The sequence below is a fragment of the Dipteris shenzhenensis genome, chromosome 11, assembly GCF_047967505.1.
Source record: "Dipteris shenzhenensis isolate YYH24624 ecotype China chromosome 11, Dip_SZ_1.0, whole genome shotgun sequence".
Lineage (NCBI taxonomy): Eukaryota > Viridiplantae > Streptophyta > Polypodiopsida > Gleicheniales > Dipteridaceae > Dipteris > Dipteris shenzhenensis.
Genome location: NC_141606.1, coordinates 7,917,983 through 7,936,617, shown reverse-complemented (window position 1 = coordinate 7,936,617; position 18,635 = coordinate 7,917,983). Strand labels below are relative to the sequence as shown.

The window sequence follows — 18,635 nt, the reverse complement described above, 5'->3', positions numbered from 1 at the left end:
ACAATATATTTAAATTGATATACAATAACGTCTATCAAAAGACCGTTTTCAATGGATCGGAACTTGACATTAACGTGTCCTTTCGTGGACAATGACAATGCACATAGTTCCCCTACCAAGACATTACGCCCGTTCTTTACTATTCGATGAGCTTATAGCTCGTAGTGACAAACAGATTGGGTTATTGAAAAATGAGAAATCGGATGTTCTCATCAAGCGAAACTGAAAGAAAAAAAAACTGACCTTCTTTGCACCACTACCAAAACAAAGATTCTTAGCAAATTAAGGTAGGTATTACGGATGAATGTCCTAGTATTAGAGTGCATTTCACTCTCACAAACAGAGTTACCAGAGAGAGTTACCAGAGAGAGTTACTAGAGAGCAGTGACACTCGAGAAGTTTGACGCACACTGAAGAAGCCTATTGCTGTAGTAAAGGATGCAATGGTTTGATCAAATAGAGGACTTCTCTTCTGGACACGGGAATGGTAGGAGTAGGTGGTGATGAGGATCGAGCGCTCTCCACTTTATGGTCAATGCCAACTTTCTCGTATTGCACAGGTACAGCAAGCTAGGGGAAGATCTATCGGGTCGTAAACAAGGACTCACGTGATGTCATCGATGTGAGGAGATAGGGAGCGTAGAGCACTGCCTTTGGAATCGTTGAAAAACTGAACGGAGTGCATAGTTGGCTCGATAGGAGGGACAACGGGCTCGAACGCTGACACAAAAGATTTGTGTCTGGCCCATGAAGGCGGCCCACTCTATGGCCAACTCCACATGATTGGCCCATTACATCTCCCTCTGACCGCAACACCAATCATACGTCAGTGACATAAATAAGCAACTTGATGACCATCAGGTGGTGTGAACCCACCACACCCGGCAGCCATCCTCCAATCCTATTTCTTCCTCCATGGGGGTGGGTGGGTTGAACCCACTCTAAGGTTGTTTACACATCACCAAAGGGTGCCAAAAAGAGTCCTAGGTAGTCTTACACCATCACACACCAGCTACCCATTGTAGGTGAGAGCCCACCCATGGGCACCCCCTTTACACACTGCCTAATGGCCTCCTAACTGGTTTTGTAATTTGGAGGACCCTGAACATAGAGGTGATTGATAGATTTGAAGGATGCCCAATCATTGGGTGGCCAAGCTTGGCTACCCATAAAAGGCTTTCCAAGGGCAAGACATGGAGTGGACTGGAAGGTTTGGTCATGGGTGATGTGTGCGCAACTAGATGCCCGCCCATTGTTAAAAAAACTCACCTCCTATTGGTGTCTGTCAGTGTGTAAGGTTGAGTTAACACCGCCTGCCTGCCATCCTCCAAAAGGCCCAATTAGGAGGAACTAACACCGAAGATTTGTGTTCGGCCCATGGAGGCGATGCACTCCATGGGCAACTCCTCCAATTGGCCTATTCCATCCCGCAACGGAAATCACAGGTTGGTGACATACCACGATTGGTGTAAACCGTCGTCTGGTGTAAACCACCACACGCAGCAGCCATCCGTGGGCAAGCGGCTGGTGTGAACCGACCCTAAGAGCTTCCCCTACATAGTGTATGGTAGCGTTCTTTTCGGGTAGCTTGAATCATGGAGCCTGCAAAGATGGCTGGAGTTCTGAGTCGAGTGCCGTTTCATCAACTTCATCCTCCCCTCTCTCAATCCACTCTGCAGTTGCTGGATTCCCTCGGCTTTCGCTTTGCAACTCCCGTTCAGGCCGCTACCATTCCTCTGTTGTGCAGTCACAAGGATGTCGCTGTCGATGCTGCCACAGGCTCTGGCAAGACGCTCGCTTTTGTGGTGCCTTTAATTGAGATCTTGCACCGTATCTCGCAGTCGCTCAAATCTCATCAGGTTCATTTATGTTTTCGCCCTGTTTGTTATATCTGCGGCGAGAAAAATAGGTGCTTGGTTTGTACCAAACAAGCAAAGGGTGTATGAGATGCTGTATTTTTTTTGCCGAAACAAATTTGTACTTTTGAATTTAAGCTGTAAGCTACATAGTCAGCGTTTTGGTACATTCTTCATTTATTATCAACAGTTGAAGGGTAGGGATAAAAGGCCGCAGGTGGGCATGTGGAACCCTGCTTTAGTGAAGTGTAGTGAAGGGATAATTTGTTGACGACACTCTTTTCTAACTAGGTTGGAGCAGTCATTATTTCACCAACACGCGAATTGGCATCTCAAATTTATCATGTAGCAGAGCCCTTTGTTGGGACGTTGCCAAACATCCATCCCGTGTTGCTTGTTGGTGGAACAGATGTTGCTGCTGATGTAAGGAAACTCAATGAGAAGGGCGCAAATGTAATAATTGGTACACCTGGACGAATAGATGACGTAATGGAGCGCTCATCTTCCTTGGATTTTAGACTTCTCGAGGTGAAAGATGACAATACTTAGTATTCTCTCTCATTCAATTTTTGATGTGCAAACGAGTGGTGTTTTTGAAAGTAGCTTATAAGGATCCCAATGGGAGGTGGTGGAGCAGGTTCTCATCCTTGACGAGGCTGATAGATTGCTGGACATGGGTTTCCAACGGCAACTTTCAGCAATCATTTTACGTCTTCCAAAACAACGGAGAACAGGTCTTTTCTCTGCAACACAAACAGAAGCGGTGGGAGAACTCTCAAAGGCAGGCCTTCGGAACCCTGTCCGTGTTGAAGTCAGGACTGAGGCCAAGTCTGTTCTTCCTTCAGTCATGAATGCTGATCAGAACATTGGGTCCTCTAAGACTCCAGCCAGTCTCACTATTCAGGTATGCATGTTTTTGTGGGCTCCTTGCATTTTCTTTGCTAAATTGTTTTTGGAAAAGCTATTCATCAATTTTCATCAAAATTCAGTTCATGGAATGCGACGCAGATGAGAAGCCGGCACAACTTGCTCAATTTTTGTTAGAGTACTCTTCTGCCAAAGTGATAGTGTAAGTTCCTCTTTTGAAGTGTGCCTTTGATCCCTCAAAACATCTTTATGTCTCTGGAAAATGATAAGGATGAGAAAATAAGTGAAATGTACTATTAGCGCTTTTGTGAGACCTCGCATCATCATGGAACAGCTGGAAAACACAAAACTTATTAGTCTCGGGTCCAATCACCTGCTTGTGTCAGTAATGAATCACCATCGCTTGATACATAGGACAGCACAAGATGTTAAAAGTGGGAAATAAATATTTGATAATGGATTGTGTGAATGAATATTTGTTGTTTGGTGGATGGCTGCAGTTATTTTATGACTTGTGCATGCGTTGACTTTTGGGGGAGTGTGCTTCCGACATTAGATTGTTTGAAGAGCATACCAATGGTTTCTCTTCATGGAAAAATGAAGCAGGTAAACTTTGTTTTAGGGTTCGAGTTTAAAAGCAAAGAGTATTTGATATTGACGCTTGCTAATGCATGAAATTCTTGTAGTCTGTTCGCGAGAAGGCTTTGGCCCAATTCGCAAACATGCAAACTGGGGCATTATTTTGTACAGATGTTGCTGCACGTGGGCTTGATATTCCTAATGTTGACTGGATTTTGCAGGTATTCCTAATGTCTACCTTTGGTTTCCAAAATTTTTGTTAGCTCATTTTCTTTCCAAAATTTTTGTTAGCTCATTTTCTTCTCTTTTGTTTTTCATTGTAGAATTTAGGACTTTAGATAAAAAATCTGAATTTGTACGATTGGATATATTCTAGTCTTACAAAGGTATATTCTATACAAGGATTGCTATCTATTGGCCTTGAGGAAGTTTTATCCCAAATGCTAACATTTCACTCCAACTGTTGTTTTTGACGCAGTTTGATCCACCTCAAGACCCTAATGTTTTTGTTCATAGGGTCGGTCGTACAGCCCGGATGGGAAGATCAGGCAATGCAGTTGTTTTTCTTTTACCCAAGGTTCTAGATAACTTCTTCATCTACTTAATTATGAGTCTAAACAAAAGTTGTTATTTGCTTTTGGTTCATGCTTATTGAATCTATATTGTTATGGTCTGCTTCAGAAGGAAGTTTGATTTATGTAGTAGATGGCTCTTTAATTTTAGGGTCACGTTCATGGATGCAGGAAGATGCATATATCGAATTTTTGAAAATTAGGAGGGTACCCATTGAGAAAATGGAAAAGTGGAGCACAGCTGAAGACATGATTCCTTTGGTTAGTGTCATCACATGTTTTCTAGTTTTATACAACTTTCCTGCAATATCAGCCAGTCTATGGAATTTCATATCTTTCTCATTAAATGCTTCAATGCCTTTTGAAGAAAGGGCAAGAAAACCTTTGAAATCCTCCGACCTCAAAATTCTATGGGACTATAGCAAGCTCACATTGTGTAGAATCGAAGATAACCCAGGAAGAGAGACACAGCTGTACAGAATCAAATGTAGTGATGCTATCCATGATACGCTCTCTTGTTATGATGAGCAATTGCTGGCTTGGTTTCAGGAAGAGAGGTGATGATTTATTATAAACAAGTGCATGCTATGCATCTGATGAAGTACACTACTGCTTGACAATGAATGCATCATTATTACTGGGTGCAGTTGGAGCATTGATGCTCAAAGCATGTATTCAGTGTGTGTTGGACTAGGAGACAGGGAATAGTCAAAAAATTGCACCTTACTGTAGTTTTCCCACATGCTGGGACCATTTGGGAAAGGTGCCAAGAAAGCCCATTTAAGAGGACACTACAAACATTGTGGGACCTTGGAGGTCAGGTCTTTGGGAGGTGCACAGTAGGTGATCACCTTTATTGATGATTTCTCGAGGAAGACTTGGGTGTGCATGAGGTGCACAAGTCTGTGCCTCGTATTATTTACTAACGTACAAGTCTTTGGTGGAGAATTAGACTGGAAGATTGCAGGTCAGACAGTGGCGGAGAGTATGCATCTTCAGCTTTTATTGAATATTGCAAATATTTTGGCAAGTATAGAGCTGCATATATCCTTCAAATAGGATTGGGTTGGTTGAAAGGAAAAACATGACCATATGGAATGCACGAGGGCTATGCTCTAAGGAAAAAATGTATCAGAGTATTTTTGGGCTGAAGATGTAAATACAGCTGTTTATTTGTTGAATAGAGCACCGACTAAAGCTGTTAGTGACATGACCATTGTGGAAGCTTTTATAGGCAGGAAGCCAACTTTTAAGCATCTCAGGAATTTTGGTTGCATTGCTTATGCTCATGTTCCAAATAAGAAGAGGAGGAAGTTGGATGTCAAATCTATGCTTTATTGGTTATGCAGACGAGCAAAAAGCACACATTATGAATGCAGTCTAGAAATCTGATAATGAACAGGGGTGTCGTTCTCGATGCAGCCTGGAAAACAGCAGCGAAGGGCATATGGAATCGTCCCAGCCCTTTGCCTTCCCCCCTTGCTCCCCTGCCTCCCTCCTGCGCCCTCTACCTCCCTGCTTTCCTCCCTCCCTCACTGTTTGCTGCGGGCTTTTTCTCCCTCCCTTCACAGGGTGTGAGCTGCGAGCTCTCTTGACTGGCTCTTCCGCCTCAGTTCTCCCCTTCCACCTCTGCTATATGAAGGCATCAGGTCACCCGCTTGTGGAGGCAATGGAGGGTATGGTATGGCACAATTGCTTCCTTTCTGCTTCATCCTTGCCTTCCTCTTGGCCTTGCAGCCCCATCAGGACTAGTGCCCCAAGCCTGTAGGTTGGAAGACCCTTGGACCTCTTTCTAGGGGGCTTACAGCTGTTTCTGTCACCTGAACTGAGGCCAGGCATACAGCTGTTTCTGTCACCTGAACTGAGGCCAGGCAGGTGCCTCGGCCAATGTGTGACCCTTCCCCTTTCTCTCTTTCTCTTTATTTCAAGGCGATTACAGCTGCAAATACAAATGGGTTTTTTGGGGATAGCCGCTCAGATAAAAAGAGCAGCATACATGATGGAAGCAAATATGGACAGCAAGCAAAAAAAAACTGTTGTATCAGTTTGCAAGAACAATACGCTACTCGAGATGATGCCTTGGCAGTTCAGCATATTAATGGAAGAGAGAGCTATATGCAAGGTGATGGAACAAGCCTACATAATAGTAACAATGAAGCAGGCCGATGGGTGAAAAGATCGAGGATGAGCCAAGCAATGATGAGCAAACCTGTGATAGGAATCAAGATGCAGATGTTGACCAGCAAGATAAGAATGTGGAGGCACTTGATCCTTCTAGGCATGCAAACTTTGAGGACAAAGTTTGAGGAGGTGAGTATCCAGCATTGTATGGTCTCCATAAAGGAAGAAAATATAGAAGATCACACAGATGATAGCAAGGGATGCCAAAGTAAACTTACCAACAGTGACAAGGAGGAGCTTGTGCAGCATGAACAAGATATGCATGACAGTTTTAATCCTGAAGTTGTGTCACAACACATTCATGAGCAGGACAGTGGGGAAACGGATGCCCTTCACTGCTGCTCACTAGGTGAGTATACTTGGGAGTTTTGCCTGCTACACTCAGCAGCCATTAGGAGAACAATGGCATTTCATAGGATTGCACTAAATGCAACGGCAGAACTTCGCAAGGATGTTCTCGTGCTTCGTACAAGATGTGATAAATGCTGTCATGTATTTGCACTTGCAAAACCAAATCCCTATGCCAATGATGAGGCTGAATAGACACGTGAGGGTTATGTCAGGACTAGTACTTATAGTTCATCAAAGCTGCCTACCCGTAACTTGTAGATATCACTAGCCTATGAGCTGGAAATTCAGAAATATGTAAAATGGTTCTTTGTCCAGCAAGTTGCAGTCATAAGCCAGCAAGACAAGCCCCGAGATACAGCTGTTATGATTGCAGTCCTAATGCAGTGTGATGGTGATGCTTTTGGGCCACAAATTTTGGCATATTTATCATCAGGGCATTATGCTTCTTTATGCTGCATGCAGTTAATACAGCTTACCAACAATGAAGGTCCATGGGTGGGTGTTCATATCACAGGAAGGTCACCCATGTGTTTGCCAATTCCTTCATTGTCACATGCAAAATGTAATCATAGGAGGGAATCTTGCTGTTGACATGAATGGCTGCTTGATAGACATGCTTTCAAGCCTGGACGGAAATGAAGCCACTGCACTTCCAGATTTGAGCATGGTGGCTATGGATCTGAAATTTTTGATGCAATTCTTTTCAAGGGTTGATGCAACACACAGCCTTATGTGCATGCCACTATTTCAGTCCATTCACAACAAGGATTTATGGAACCTCATTTATCAGCTGATTGGAAACCCTACAATGATATCAATCTTGGGAATTGTCCCTTGTATGGAGAGCTTAAGCAGAGGCAGCTTTGCAAAAGAGCTAACTGAGTTTGAAGGAGCCACTTGGAACAGAATGATTGCATAAGAATGTATGGCTAGGCCTTGTCAGTCTAAATTTAATGTTCATGTTACATGCAACCTGCTGGTGTTGTTTGGGAAAAGAGCCAGAAACATGTAACTAGGGAATGGTAATTCTGTTACAGATTTGGTTGCAGCACATCTACATATGCAATTTCATGCCTCACCTTCAAGAAAGAAGGGCTACTCATTAGAGTGCATGACTGGAGCTTGGTTAGTAGATTATGGCAGAGATGACTTGCCCAATGGTGCTCAGATGCAGTCAATATGGCATGCACACTCAAGACTATGGGTCACCACATGCACTTGGGGTTGCACCTGGCTGATAGCTTTTGGGGGATGGGCGTGTTTATGCTGTCTTCGAACTACAACAGTACCATGGACAGCTGACCCTTTTCAGCCTGAATGAAACGGAGGTCACCCAGGGTCTGGCATTTGCTTGTTTTATCCAATGCCCCCTCCTTGTTCTACCACATTAGGTTCAAACAATATGCTTGAATATTTTGTTGTCATGGGGTTGGACTTTGGTGTATCCACTGACAAGGAAAGATTGTGGGACCATGCCAACATGACTCCTGGCAGGTCTAATTCGTCTCTCTCAGATTATTTGGCTGTTCGCCAGCTAGATGCACCTGGAAGCCGTCTGAAAGACATGTATGCTACTTAGCATCCAAATATTGGAGCCCTGTGTTGTCTCATATGGGAAAATTCTAGATCCATGGCATGTTGGGGTATTGAAGAAGCTTATGGAGCTGTTTGAGTCCAAATACAGCAGCTATAATGAAGATGATTTTCAGTTCTTGACATTTGGCAAGGACAGCATAACCAGAGATGCAATGCAAAGACAGCTCGTTGAAGCGCTCATGGAAGCTACCATTAAGGGTATATGGCAAAGCAATCAATGCTTTACATGTGGAGAAAAGTGGACAGCAAAGCACAATGTGGTGTGCACAACAAAAACCATGGGGATAGCCGGAACTTGTGATTATGGAGTTTCATGATGATGATGGTGGCAGGAGGGATTACCACCCACCTGACCCTGGAGGTGCCAAAACACCCAAGGCACAGGAATATGTTACATTTCCTTTTGGGTGGTATCCATGACGGCATATGTCCTTTTTACAGTAGGGGGCCCATCACCTGCAATTTTGAGACAAAATTATTTTTTTAAGGAGGGATGGTTGTAATGAAGGCCAAAAGTGGGTCAAGCTAGTGGGGGTTAGGATAATTAGTATTTGGGGTGTTTGCAGGATAGAGGGGTCTAAAGGGCTAGGGAGGTACTATATAAGTACCATCCTCTTATGTACAAGGGGACTTTTGATGTGCCATCTAATCCTATCTACTGTCCCTCCTCCTTCCTGCTACCTGCTGCCTATGCTCACTCACTCTCCCTCTCTTCCCTACTCATTCTCTCTTCTCCCTACCTCATTCTCTCTATCTTCCTCTCCCTCTACCCTCTTTCCCTCCTATCTCTCTCTCTCCTCTTTCCTCTCCCCTCTTCTCTTTCCCCTTTCCTGCCATCTCTAGCGCTTCACCAATTCAGCCCCGGCCACCTTCATTGCAGACAGGCTCTCAACATAGCTTGGTATTCTTGGAAGGCCCCACTTCCAAGAATGACCGAAATGAGTAACGGCTCACTTGTATAAATACAAGGTGTCTTGGGTGTCTCAAGCTAAGGCTACCCTTAGTGTACCAAAGGTCCCACATGTTCTGTCCCAAAGTTAGGATACATGACCATAGGTTGACCTGACCTCCATAATGTTAGCCATGTTATGTTTAAATATGGACATAACATTCTCCCCTCCTTAATCAGAGAAAGATTGAGACATGAATTCAGGGAATTGGTAATACTTTTCCAAGTAATATCCTCTTTGAGCAATCTTTTCACCTAACCTTTAGCTTGAAACAACCCTATTCCTTAGTTATCAATCCTTGTAATCCAAAAAACATTCCGGTTCATGGGGCATATAAGTGGTCAAATCCTCTAGTTGTACTTAGACACCCAGCTATCTCTAGCACCGAGTACAAGTATTCGCAGCTTGTAAGCCATGCCATTCATCTTTTTGACGTGATATCTTATATTCCCTTCCAATGCACATTACCTTAGAATCCTCAAGTAAACCCACTGATCCTTTGAGAGAACTCGAGGTGACTGCTTTTGATTAGATTAAAATTGCGCTGTATCCTAAGCGCTTTTTATGGTTTTCCTTGCAAAATGCAACATATCTTGTTGATGTTGTAACCAATCTGCCGCGGGCCTAACCATGACATTCTGTAGCCAGCTACCCAAGGGGGTCTAAGTTGGTATCCATACATTAGCATGAATGGACTCATTTGGATTGCTGAGTACTTAGCACTGCTGTAAGCAAACTCAAGCAACAGACGGTAATCATCCCAATTAGACTACCTTTAGGAGACAAGCTTTCAGCATGTCTTCCAAAGTATTATTGACCCTCTCGGTCTGTCCATCTAATTCAAGATGATCGGCCTAACTCATACCAGGCTAGACAACTTCTCAACAAACAAATGAGCAATTGGGTGGTTGTAGTAGTCTCTCTAGTAGGTATGAACATAGCCAATTTATTAGTCGGTCAATGATTACCCAAATTGCATCATGTACACGAGAGGTTCGTGGTAAGCCTACCACAAAGTCCATGGGAATACTTTTCCATTTATTTTCAATGGATGCAACAATCCACCTCGTCTAAAGCGCCAAGCTTTATTGACTTGGCAGTGTTGACAGTTTTACACATAGTTTGACATCAACCTTAAGCTTAGGCCAAACGAAGCTTCTTTTGACTAATCGAAATTTTTCTATACCCTTGGATGTCCAGCATTGGGATTGTCATGACATTCAAACAAGATACGATGTCTTGTATCTCTCACCTTGGGTACACAGACTTACCCTTTTGGAAATGCACACCATTTCAAAACTCGAAACTTATCACCAAGTGGGCATTTCCAGTTTGTAAAGTAGAGCCATACAAATAATGTCTCCACTTTTTCAATGCATATATCCTTTTCATGCGTCAGCCACTTATACTATGGCCCAATTTGCTTTTTACTTTTAAAAAGCTACCAGTCTACCATCCTGGAACAAAGCTACTCCAATGGCATAGTCAACGGCATCTGTTTCAACCACAAATGATTTTCTAGGATCCACTATTTGTAACATACGAGCTGATTTAACAGCATGTTTCAATTGCTTGAAAGTTGAACATGCATCAAGCTTCTATGTCCACACTATGGGTTGGTACTCACTATACTTACCCTTCTCCACCCCTTTAGACAAGCCTAACATAATTATGCTAACTTAGCTTAATTCTAGATTTGACTCTGCAAGAAGTTCACAAATCATAAAAAGATCGGACTTGGTAATCTTTCAAAAATGGGCCTTTCAGACACATTTACATAAATGACATGTCCAAGGCATGTGATTTCATCTGCTCTTTCCTAAGAGTCCATACTCAAATAGAGTCTTGCTATAGATCAAGGGCAGAGAGAAATGCCCATTTGCTAGGGATTGGACAAAGTAGTGACCATCATAGTATATACTTGGTAAGAGCAATGAACACCGAGGGGTCTGCAGCACTAAAAAGTGGCTTGACTGGCCCCTCACGCAGGCCTAACCAAGGCGCCTCCCTAGGGGCTGTCACGCGGCAGCAAGCAGGCCACAAAGGAGTCCTAAATGGAGCCGCATCTAGCCCGTGCCCTCCTGGGAACACCTCACAACAGTGCGCCACTATAGTAGCCTGCCCACATGCCCATTGGGTCCGATCCATGTGCTGAGCTTTGCCTCACTAAACCGGACTGACGATACCCAAATGAGACCTGACCTTTGAGGATCACCCCCAACCTAGATGCCAGGCAACCTCCGACCATAGTCCATTCCAAGTAAGACTACAGGTCCCATACCATGTATGGGTACCCCATTTGGATTCTGCACATAGATGTCGTTAGGGAGACATTGCCCTAGATAGGCTCTCAATTGAGTTGAGTATTCTTGGAAGGCTCCATGATCCAAGTGAGTAATAGCTCTCACTTATATAGATATAGGGTGCCGTAGGTGTCTCAAGTCTAGGACTACCCTTAGTCTACCAAAATTGTCTCAAGCCCAAGACTACCCTTACCACATGTCCTTATCTGTCCCAAAGTTGGGATACATGACCGTAGGTTAACTTGACCTCCATAACACTAGCCATGTTATGTCCTCGTTATAACACCCTATCCTCTAGCATCTCCTTGGTGATCCTCTCTAGAGGGTTGTGATTCAATCGGTGGAGGCTGCTGGGCTCCTAGGACGGTGTAGGAAGCATGGGCATTTGCTTAAGGTTTGTTGCTCATCATGGGACATGGAAGAGTGATGGTCAAGGCCCATAAGATCCTAGAGATATAAATCTTCTATTGCCAATCTTTAGATAAGAGGAGGAGACGGCACATGTGCGAGCAGCTAGGGAGGAGGGGTGGGCCCACATCCCCTCTCCGCACAACTGAGCCAACTAGGGTCCCCTTACATGATGGGAAACTTCTTGAGACCCTTAAGTGTTATATATCAAATTAAATGGCAAGGCACGATTTATAGGAATATCGTGTTTGTTCCACCATTTAACAACTCTATACTCATAAAAATAACCATTTTATGAAGTTATGGCTAATTTTCTCCATCACATTTTGGGCAAGGTGGTCATTTCTCAAGTGTTGGGATGGTGGATAGCCCACTTAGTCTATCCTTTTTCGAGGAGAGTCTTCCAAAAAAAACACAGCATCAGTTGATGTGGAGCATCTACAAGCTTCAAAAAGTACTTCTACATTCTGTTTTGCAAAAATTGGTGTGTTCTTTTGAAGTTTTCTTCATATTTTCAGCAGTTCCTCACCAAATCTCTGCATATTTGCAAAACTGAGAACATTTGCAGCTGAATTGAGCAGAAAACGACAGCCTAGAAGAGGCGATTTTCACATGTGGAATTTGCAGCTAGAAATTGTATTCCTACAGATATTGACCTGTTTTGGAAGGAGAAACTGCATTTGAAACATGTGATTTTGCAGACATTGGATTCTGGAGCTGTGGGCTGCATCTGTTGGTGGAAAATCAGACAAAGTTCACACGCGTGGCACTTTTTGCACATAAGCAAGACATTGAAATGTGTGTGCATGCTTGACAAAGAATGTGATGTAGTGTGTGTGATGTCTTCTCAACTTTGTAGGCCTCTTGAGCAAAGCCAAGTACTACACTTGTACCTTTGGTCCCAGCTGAGACCACTCTGTGCTTTTTAACAATTTGGACATAAGTACTTGGATGAGCGAGGAGAGAAAGTCTGCTGCACCGCCAAGAGGGCCTGAAATGGAGGCTGGCTGCATCAAGATGGGGAAGGGAAGAGGGCTGTTGCACTGAGGAGGGAGGAGAACTGAATTGGACGTGTGATTTTGTGTGAAATGAGGGAGGGGGCTGGCTTCTTTTATAGGCTCAGTCCACCATCAGCCCAAGATGATTCATTTGTGGGGGCTTGGCTGTCCCAAGTTGGTAACTTTTCCAGCCCACCAAGTGGTGGGCTGACCCCCACACTTTTCACCCTCTTTCTTGCCACTTGCTCCTTCCCACTGCCAAGTGGCTGGGCCAGCTGGCCCTGCTGCCAGCTTAGCCTGCAGCCATATGTCACGTAAAACCCTAAAAATTCAAACTTGTTGGAATTTAATTCTGACTTCACCGATGGGTCCCTAGCAAGAGTATTGACCTATTTAAAAGTAATTTTTGAGTTGGAATGAATTCAAGTAATTGGTTTATTCGTTCGTCGTTTTATCTTGTATCCCATGCCTCTTGGCATGATTCTTGGATCACACCCAAGGCCTTGAGAACATTCTCTTGGATGATTGCTAGGTCGGTCTACAATCTGTGCATTTGATTTGTCCCAGAAATGGGCACTCAGGTGGGGTGTGATTTTCTGATGTCCCTGTCAAGGAGAGGGCATAACTTTTGTGGGTCACTAATGCCCATAATCCCAAGCAAGTGGGTCCACCCTCAAATGCGAGACCTAGCCCCCATGATCTAACTAAACTGTAGGAAAACGTTCAGGTTCTTTTGAAAAGCATGTTATTGTAAATATTTTGATTTAACTAGAAATTCAAAAGAAAATTACGGATACAAGTTTGAAGAACAGTGACACCAGGCTCCAGCTCTTATGCAGACCCTAGATTAGTCTATCCACTTTGACTTTGTTGTCTTCTATGGCCCTGCATCTTCTGACAAGGATTACTCTACTGTAGCATACCTCAGGCAGTGCTGTTAGCTCTTTTGTATTGTTGCAACCTGCCGGATTATGTCCTCAGTTGTATTGATCAGCTTCACATCCGAATTCTTTTATAGAGCAGCTTCACAATCCCTAGAGGTATGGCATGTTCAGCTTTGTCATGCTCAACACGTCCTCATACATGCAATTGTTCACGAAGTCATGGAGGTGAACGATGACCTACAACTAAGAGGGGGAAATGCACATTTGTGCATAGGGTCTACTAAGTTGTGCTCATTGTAGACTTGAGCTGTATAGTCACTGTGCTCACGTGCATATACTACTGTGTTTATTTTCAGTTTTCTTTTTCAGTCTTGGTTGTAGAAAGGTTGTGATTTGTGATCTAATCTTCAAGGAGGCTGAAGTTTCAATTAGTTGTAGCTGTCCTACAGACCACCGGAAGTTTCCCATGTGCATGAGACTAGAGATTCTTATGATGTATCTGGTGAAAGATTTTGTGTCAAAAGACTGGTTCACTAGTAGTAGCAGGGACTTCGGAGGAAAGAGTGTGCTGTTTTGGGCACACATTTGTGATGATTTTGCAGATGGGGGCAGTTCTAGCACGTGGTTCTACATTTGCATCAGTGTGTGCAGTGAATTCTTCTTGTGGGATGCAGATTTGCAAGAAAGCTGCAAAAAGTTATAGTTTTTCCATAGAAAGTGTAGAAGTGTGAAATTTGAACACGCCGCACTATTTAGGATGCATTTGTAGGTCTGAATATGCAGAAGACTTGAAGCATTGTGGATCTTGGGTGACGAAAATTAAAAGTGCAATTACACAATTGGGAGAGAATTGAAAGATGCTGACTTGTCACTTGGTGCATAATTTTTGAAGGGGCTGAATAATGTATTTCAGCAGTATGTGTCAAGTCTTGCTGCAAGGAATCGCTTTCTAAGTTTGAATAATTATTGATTTTTCAAAAAGTAGATGCAATCACAAAAAGGGGATGCAAAGTAGAAGAAAGGGCCATGCTTCTAATGTGGAAAGCGAAGTCATTGGGCATTTGAGTGTTATTAAAAGAAGGCTTGATATGGTCAAGGAATTTCAAAAGAGAGCTGTAGAACCAGCAAAATATATTTCACAATACAAAAAACTATGTCCAGTGTACCACCCTCTATCAGCGGAGTGCTGACAGACTTGTGAGCTCCTTGTTCCCTGCAGTAACCACTTCTCTTGCTCCATAAGGTCCTCCTGGATGGCACATTGAGCTGGATAGAATGCCCACAAAATCCGCGCACCAAATGGATCAACTGAGCCATGGAATGGCTCCCTTTTATAGGCTCCAAGGGGACCCCAAAAAGCCAACTGGTGGAGCCAACCAGCCGACGTGGTCAGTTAGCAAACCAACCAGCCAACCAGCCGACTGGAGCTGGTTCAACCCCGACCAGATACAGCAGATCTGGCCCGACCAGATCTGCCCCCTTTTGTTCCTGTTTCTACGCAGATCAGGCGCCTTTTGTCTGGCCGTTCCAGGCCCTCTCTTGGTCCCTTTTCTGGCCCAACCTCCATGCCTTTCTGTCGCCTATGTGCTCGTGCTGTTCTGCCTCATGCTGGACCCTTTCAGCTTGTATTTACCTGTTGCAGCCCTTCTACAGGTCCATCCACCTGTACAATCTGTCTGTAAAACAGAGCCATGTGTACCTGGAGTTCCATGGCATGTACCAGGCATCCCTTTCAGCTTCTGCGCCACCGAGGCTGGTGAAGCATTCTCCTGTATTCCTCCACCTGGACACCTAAGCATGTATTCTCCAGAGAGAGAGAGAGAGAGAGAGAGAGAGAGAGAGAGAGAGAGATTCAACCAGTATTCTTGTTACAGTTACGTGCAGCTGCTTTAAAGGATCGGGATATTATGGAGAAAGGGATAAGAGCAGTTGTTTCCTTTATACGTGCTTACAAAGAACATCAATGCACATATATCTTTCGGTTAGTTTTCAGTGACTGTAACTTCTGCTGTTATTGTGCAATCCCTGGACCTGTAATCAAATTATTTGGATTTAAATTGCGTATGGTCCACAGATGGAAGGAGCTAGATCCCGGGCTACTAGCCATGGGATATGGTTTGTTGCAGCTTCCAGTAATGCCGGAGCTGAAGCGGGGCACCCTTTCAGGCGCTCATTTCAAACCAGTGGAGGGTATCGACTTGGTGTCCATCAAATATAAGTATGTTTGAACTTTTTTTGTGTGTATTTGTTACATATGCTGGGCTCTATACCATTGAAAACAAATCCTAAGAAAAAGCTTACTTTGAAACAGAGATAGAACTCGGGAGAAGCAGCGTCAGAAGAAACTGCTTATGAATAGGGGAGTGGAGGCCCAGCCTCGTTTTCAAGACCTTCCATTGAGCAAGAACAGGGACAAGGGCAAGGACAAGGACATGGACATGAGAAAGGAAAGAAGAGATAACAGTAAAAGGAGAAGAGCATCACAGACTATAGAAGATGACATGGAAATGGAGAGGGAATATCGTCTACTGAAGAAGATCAAGAAGGGTCTGATTACTGAAACTGACCTTGATTCTGGCAGTGATCATGAGGCTGGGCTGACCAGAGATCCAACTAAGAAGCAGGAATTTCAAAAAAAGTGTGATTTCAGATCAAGAAGGATATCCCACATGAAACAAGACAAAAACAAAAAAAGAAAACAGAGCATGATCTCAAACAAAGTTATGCAGCAAGCAAAGCAGAAAAAGACAGGAAAAAGAAACAAAATAAAGAAAAAGAAAAATTCCAAGAGATGACATGAAAGCAAAGGCGTTGAGTGATCAATTGGAACCCTGTACTGCACACAGACAAAATTTTAAGTCAGAATGTTCTTTGTTTCTTGGCCACCAAGTCCATGGCATGTGTCTCAATCTACGGCTCTTCATTTTGCGATGCAAATGTGATGCTTTTGCTGTGCCTTAGCTTAATGAATCAATTTGTAGTTTCAACTTTCATTGTCAATATCTACTACAATCTCTGCCTGCTTTTGAGAGGCGAGAGGCATGATCCTAGCCCCCTCTTTGGCTTGGCTTCGTAAGTAAACAGTCAGCGTCAAATTAGTGCATATATTATTTTGAGCCGGGTCTAACTGCAGAGGGATTGACCAGGGGCATTGGCTATTTCCAACTACTGTCACCATTGGGCATTCAAATGAAGAGCGTTCCTAGGGGAAAATCTCTGAAAGCTATTGAGACTCATGGCTCAGCTTGAGCTTCTGCTAGCCTGCTTGCAATGACACGCATCGCTCACAGCATGGCATTGGATTATGATGACAATACAAGAGGTGGGTGGGTCAAGTGACAATTTTAGCTACAGAATTGGACACCCCCCAAAAGTCGCCTATAGTGTTGCTCGCCACATATCAACACAAATAGTCAAAACAATATATTTTCGTCCAAAGCTATGGGCACAATACAAAAGATAGATCTTGAGTCCCACCAAATCGTGGTCCTCTGATCTTACCACAAGGTTCTTCTACTATCTGCGGGATACCTCTAGATCTCTGAGCCCATGTGCTTCACCTTGAGTGTATGTAGACTCATCTCAGCATCTTGCTGCCCTTGTAGACAGCCTAGGGTTCAGCCCTAAGTAGAGCTAAGTCTGCAGCACCTTTCCACTTCCTTTGCTTCCTGGATGTAGGCCCAAGGAAGGGTCTCTGGCTGCTCCTTCTGCTCCTCTGATGGCTGACTTGCTGGATGCCAAGTGAGGCCAAGGGCCTCCCCTTTTATAGGGCAAGGCTGCCCTCAACTTGGCCGACTTTTGCCCTTCCTTGTGGGGCTACTTATAGCTGGATCTTTGGTCCTTCATTCCTTGTAGGGGCCCAGCTCGTTGGTCTGCTCTATCCCAAACCTGGTTGGCTGGCTCCAACCAGCCCTTCTTCTGGCCACCTTTGTTGCTGTTCTCCCTGCCTTGTTTCTGGACCTGTTGCAGGCCATAAGCCTGCCCACAATCCATGCCACAAGTGTGCCTTTGCTCTGGGACAACCCCGCTTCTTGTTTGTTGTGAGGTGCTGCCACATGTGGCAGCCCCCTCTCCTTTTCTTTGGGCATGTCTGCCGCAGGTATCCCTCCCCCATGCTCTCGTGGGGGCCTACAGAGGGGAAGTGACCTTCCCAATAGAAGATCCTCCACATTTATAGAACATGATCAAGTTCAGTCCTTCAAATGTCACAGCAATTCAAATTGTAACATGGTTACCTAAACCTTGAGGATTGAGGGGTCATAGGTTCAAGCTGCACGAGATGGACTGTTCTTGCTCCCTTATTCCCTCCCACCCCCCAAAAAAACTTGCCGCTATTGCCGGTTCCTCTCCATGGCATCCCTTAGATAAAGTGCATAAACTATCACTCTCCTTGCTTGAACCAACAGTTTATCCATGAGGGGTTTCTTCCACATGTAAATGTAGGTACGACGCACATCCATCTAAGCCGTTAATCCCTTGATACTAGTGTCAAAATATTGTCAATATTTCTCTCATTTTCAAGTTGAGGCTTTAGTTATCTCAAAGTGATCCCAGCTCTAGCATAGGGCCTTAGGTCGTCTTTGGGTTAAAGATGTAGCTTAAGCATGGAAAGCAATTTCTCACATTTAGCTAGTGATTGAAGATCTTGCACATCTATAGAATATGACCAAATTCAATCCTTTAAATGTCAATGCGATTCGAATGGTAACGCTGTTAATCTTGAGGATTGAGGGGTCATGGGTTCAAGCCCCACGTGATGCACTATTCCTCCCAATTTTTTTTGATTGCTACCGTCATGTTTCCTTCCCATGGTCTCTCTTTTTTACAGAGGAGACAAACTAAGTCCATGCATAGCCATGTTTGTGTAAAGCGTCACTCTCCTTGCCCTTGGAGTAGTTTATCCATGAGGGTTTTCTTCCTTATGCAAGTTTAGGTATGACCCAAAGTGTTGTCAATATTTCTCTCATTTTCAAGTTTTGAGGCTTTAGTTACCTAGAATGCAAAGTGGTCACACTTGTAGCATAGGGTCTCAGGTAATATTTTGGTTGGAGATATAGGCTTAAGTATGGAAAGCAATTCTCAAATTTAGC

The 18,635-nt window shown here is 43.9% G+C and overlaps 1 protein-coding gene across 2 annotated transcripts; it reads left to right on the top strand.

The window, feature by feature from the left end:
* Positions 1 to 1,494: 1,494 nt before the first annotated feature.
* On the top strand, positions 1,495 to 16,458 carry LOC147896570 (P-loop containing nucleoside triphosphate hydrolases superfamily protein). Of its 2 annotated transcripts, none has more exons than XM_087381800.1 (11): positions 1,495 to 1,859; positions 2,148 to 2,384; positions 2,494 to 2,760; positions 2,846 to 2,925; positions 3,224 to 3,329; positions 3,410 to 3,523; positions 3,781 to 3,879; positions 4,046 to 4,135; positions 15,420 to 15,526; positions 15,620 to 15,763; positions 15,857 to 16,458. In XM_087381800.1, exons 1-11 carry the CDS (start codon positions 1,596 to 1,598, stop codon positions 16,338 to 16,340), a joined length of 1,992 nt encoding a protein of 663 aa, XP_087237926.1. In that variant the 5' UTR covers positions 1,495 to 1,595; the 3' UTR covers positions 16,341 to 16,458. The 2 variants fall into 2 exon arrangements, with proteins under 2 accessions (XP_087237926.1, XP_087237927.1); XM_087381801.1 differs by having other exon boundaries at positions 1,723 to 1,859; positions 2,266 to 2,384.
* The last annotated feature ends 2,177 nt before the right edge of the window (positions 16,459 to 18,635 follow it).

Bases quoted from the DNA above. Each gene is read 5' to 3' on its own strand.
- LOC147896570 (XM_087381800.1), top strand. From the start codon at position 1,596: ATGGAGCCTGCAAAGATGGCTGGAGTTCTGAGTCGAGTGCCGTTTCAT. The intron at 2,385-2,493 runs GTGAAAGATGAC...GTGGTGGAGCAG, and splicing joins TGGATTTTAGACTTCTCGAG to GTTCTCATCCTTGACGAGGC. The intron at 3,330-3,409 runs GTAAACTTTGTT...AAATTCTTGTAG, and splicing joins TTCATGGAAAAATGAAGCAG to TCTGTTCGCGAGAAGGCTTT.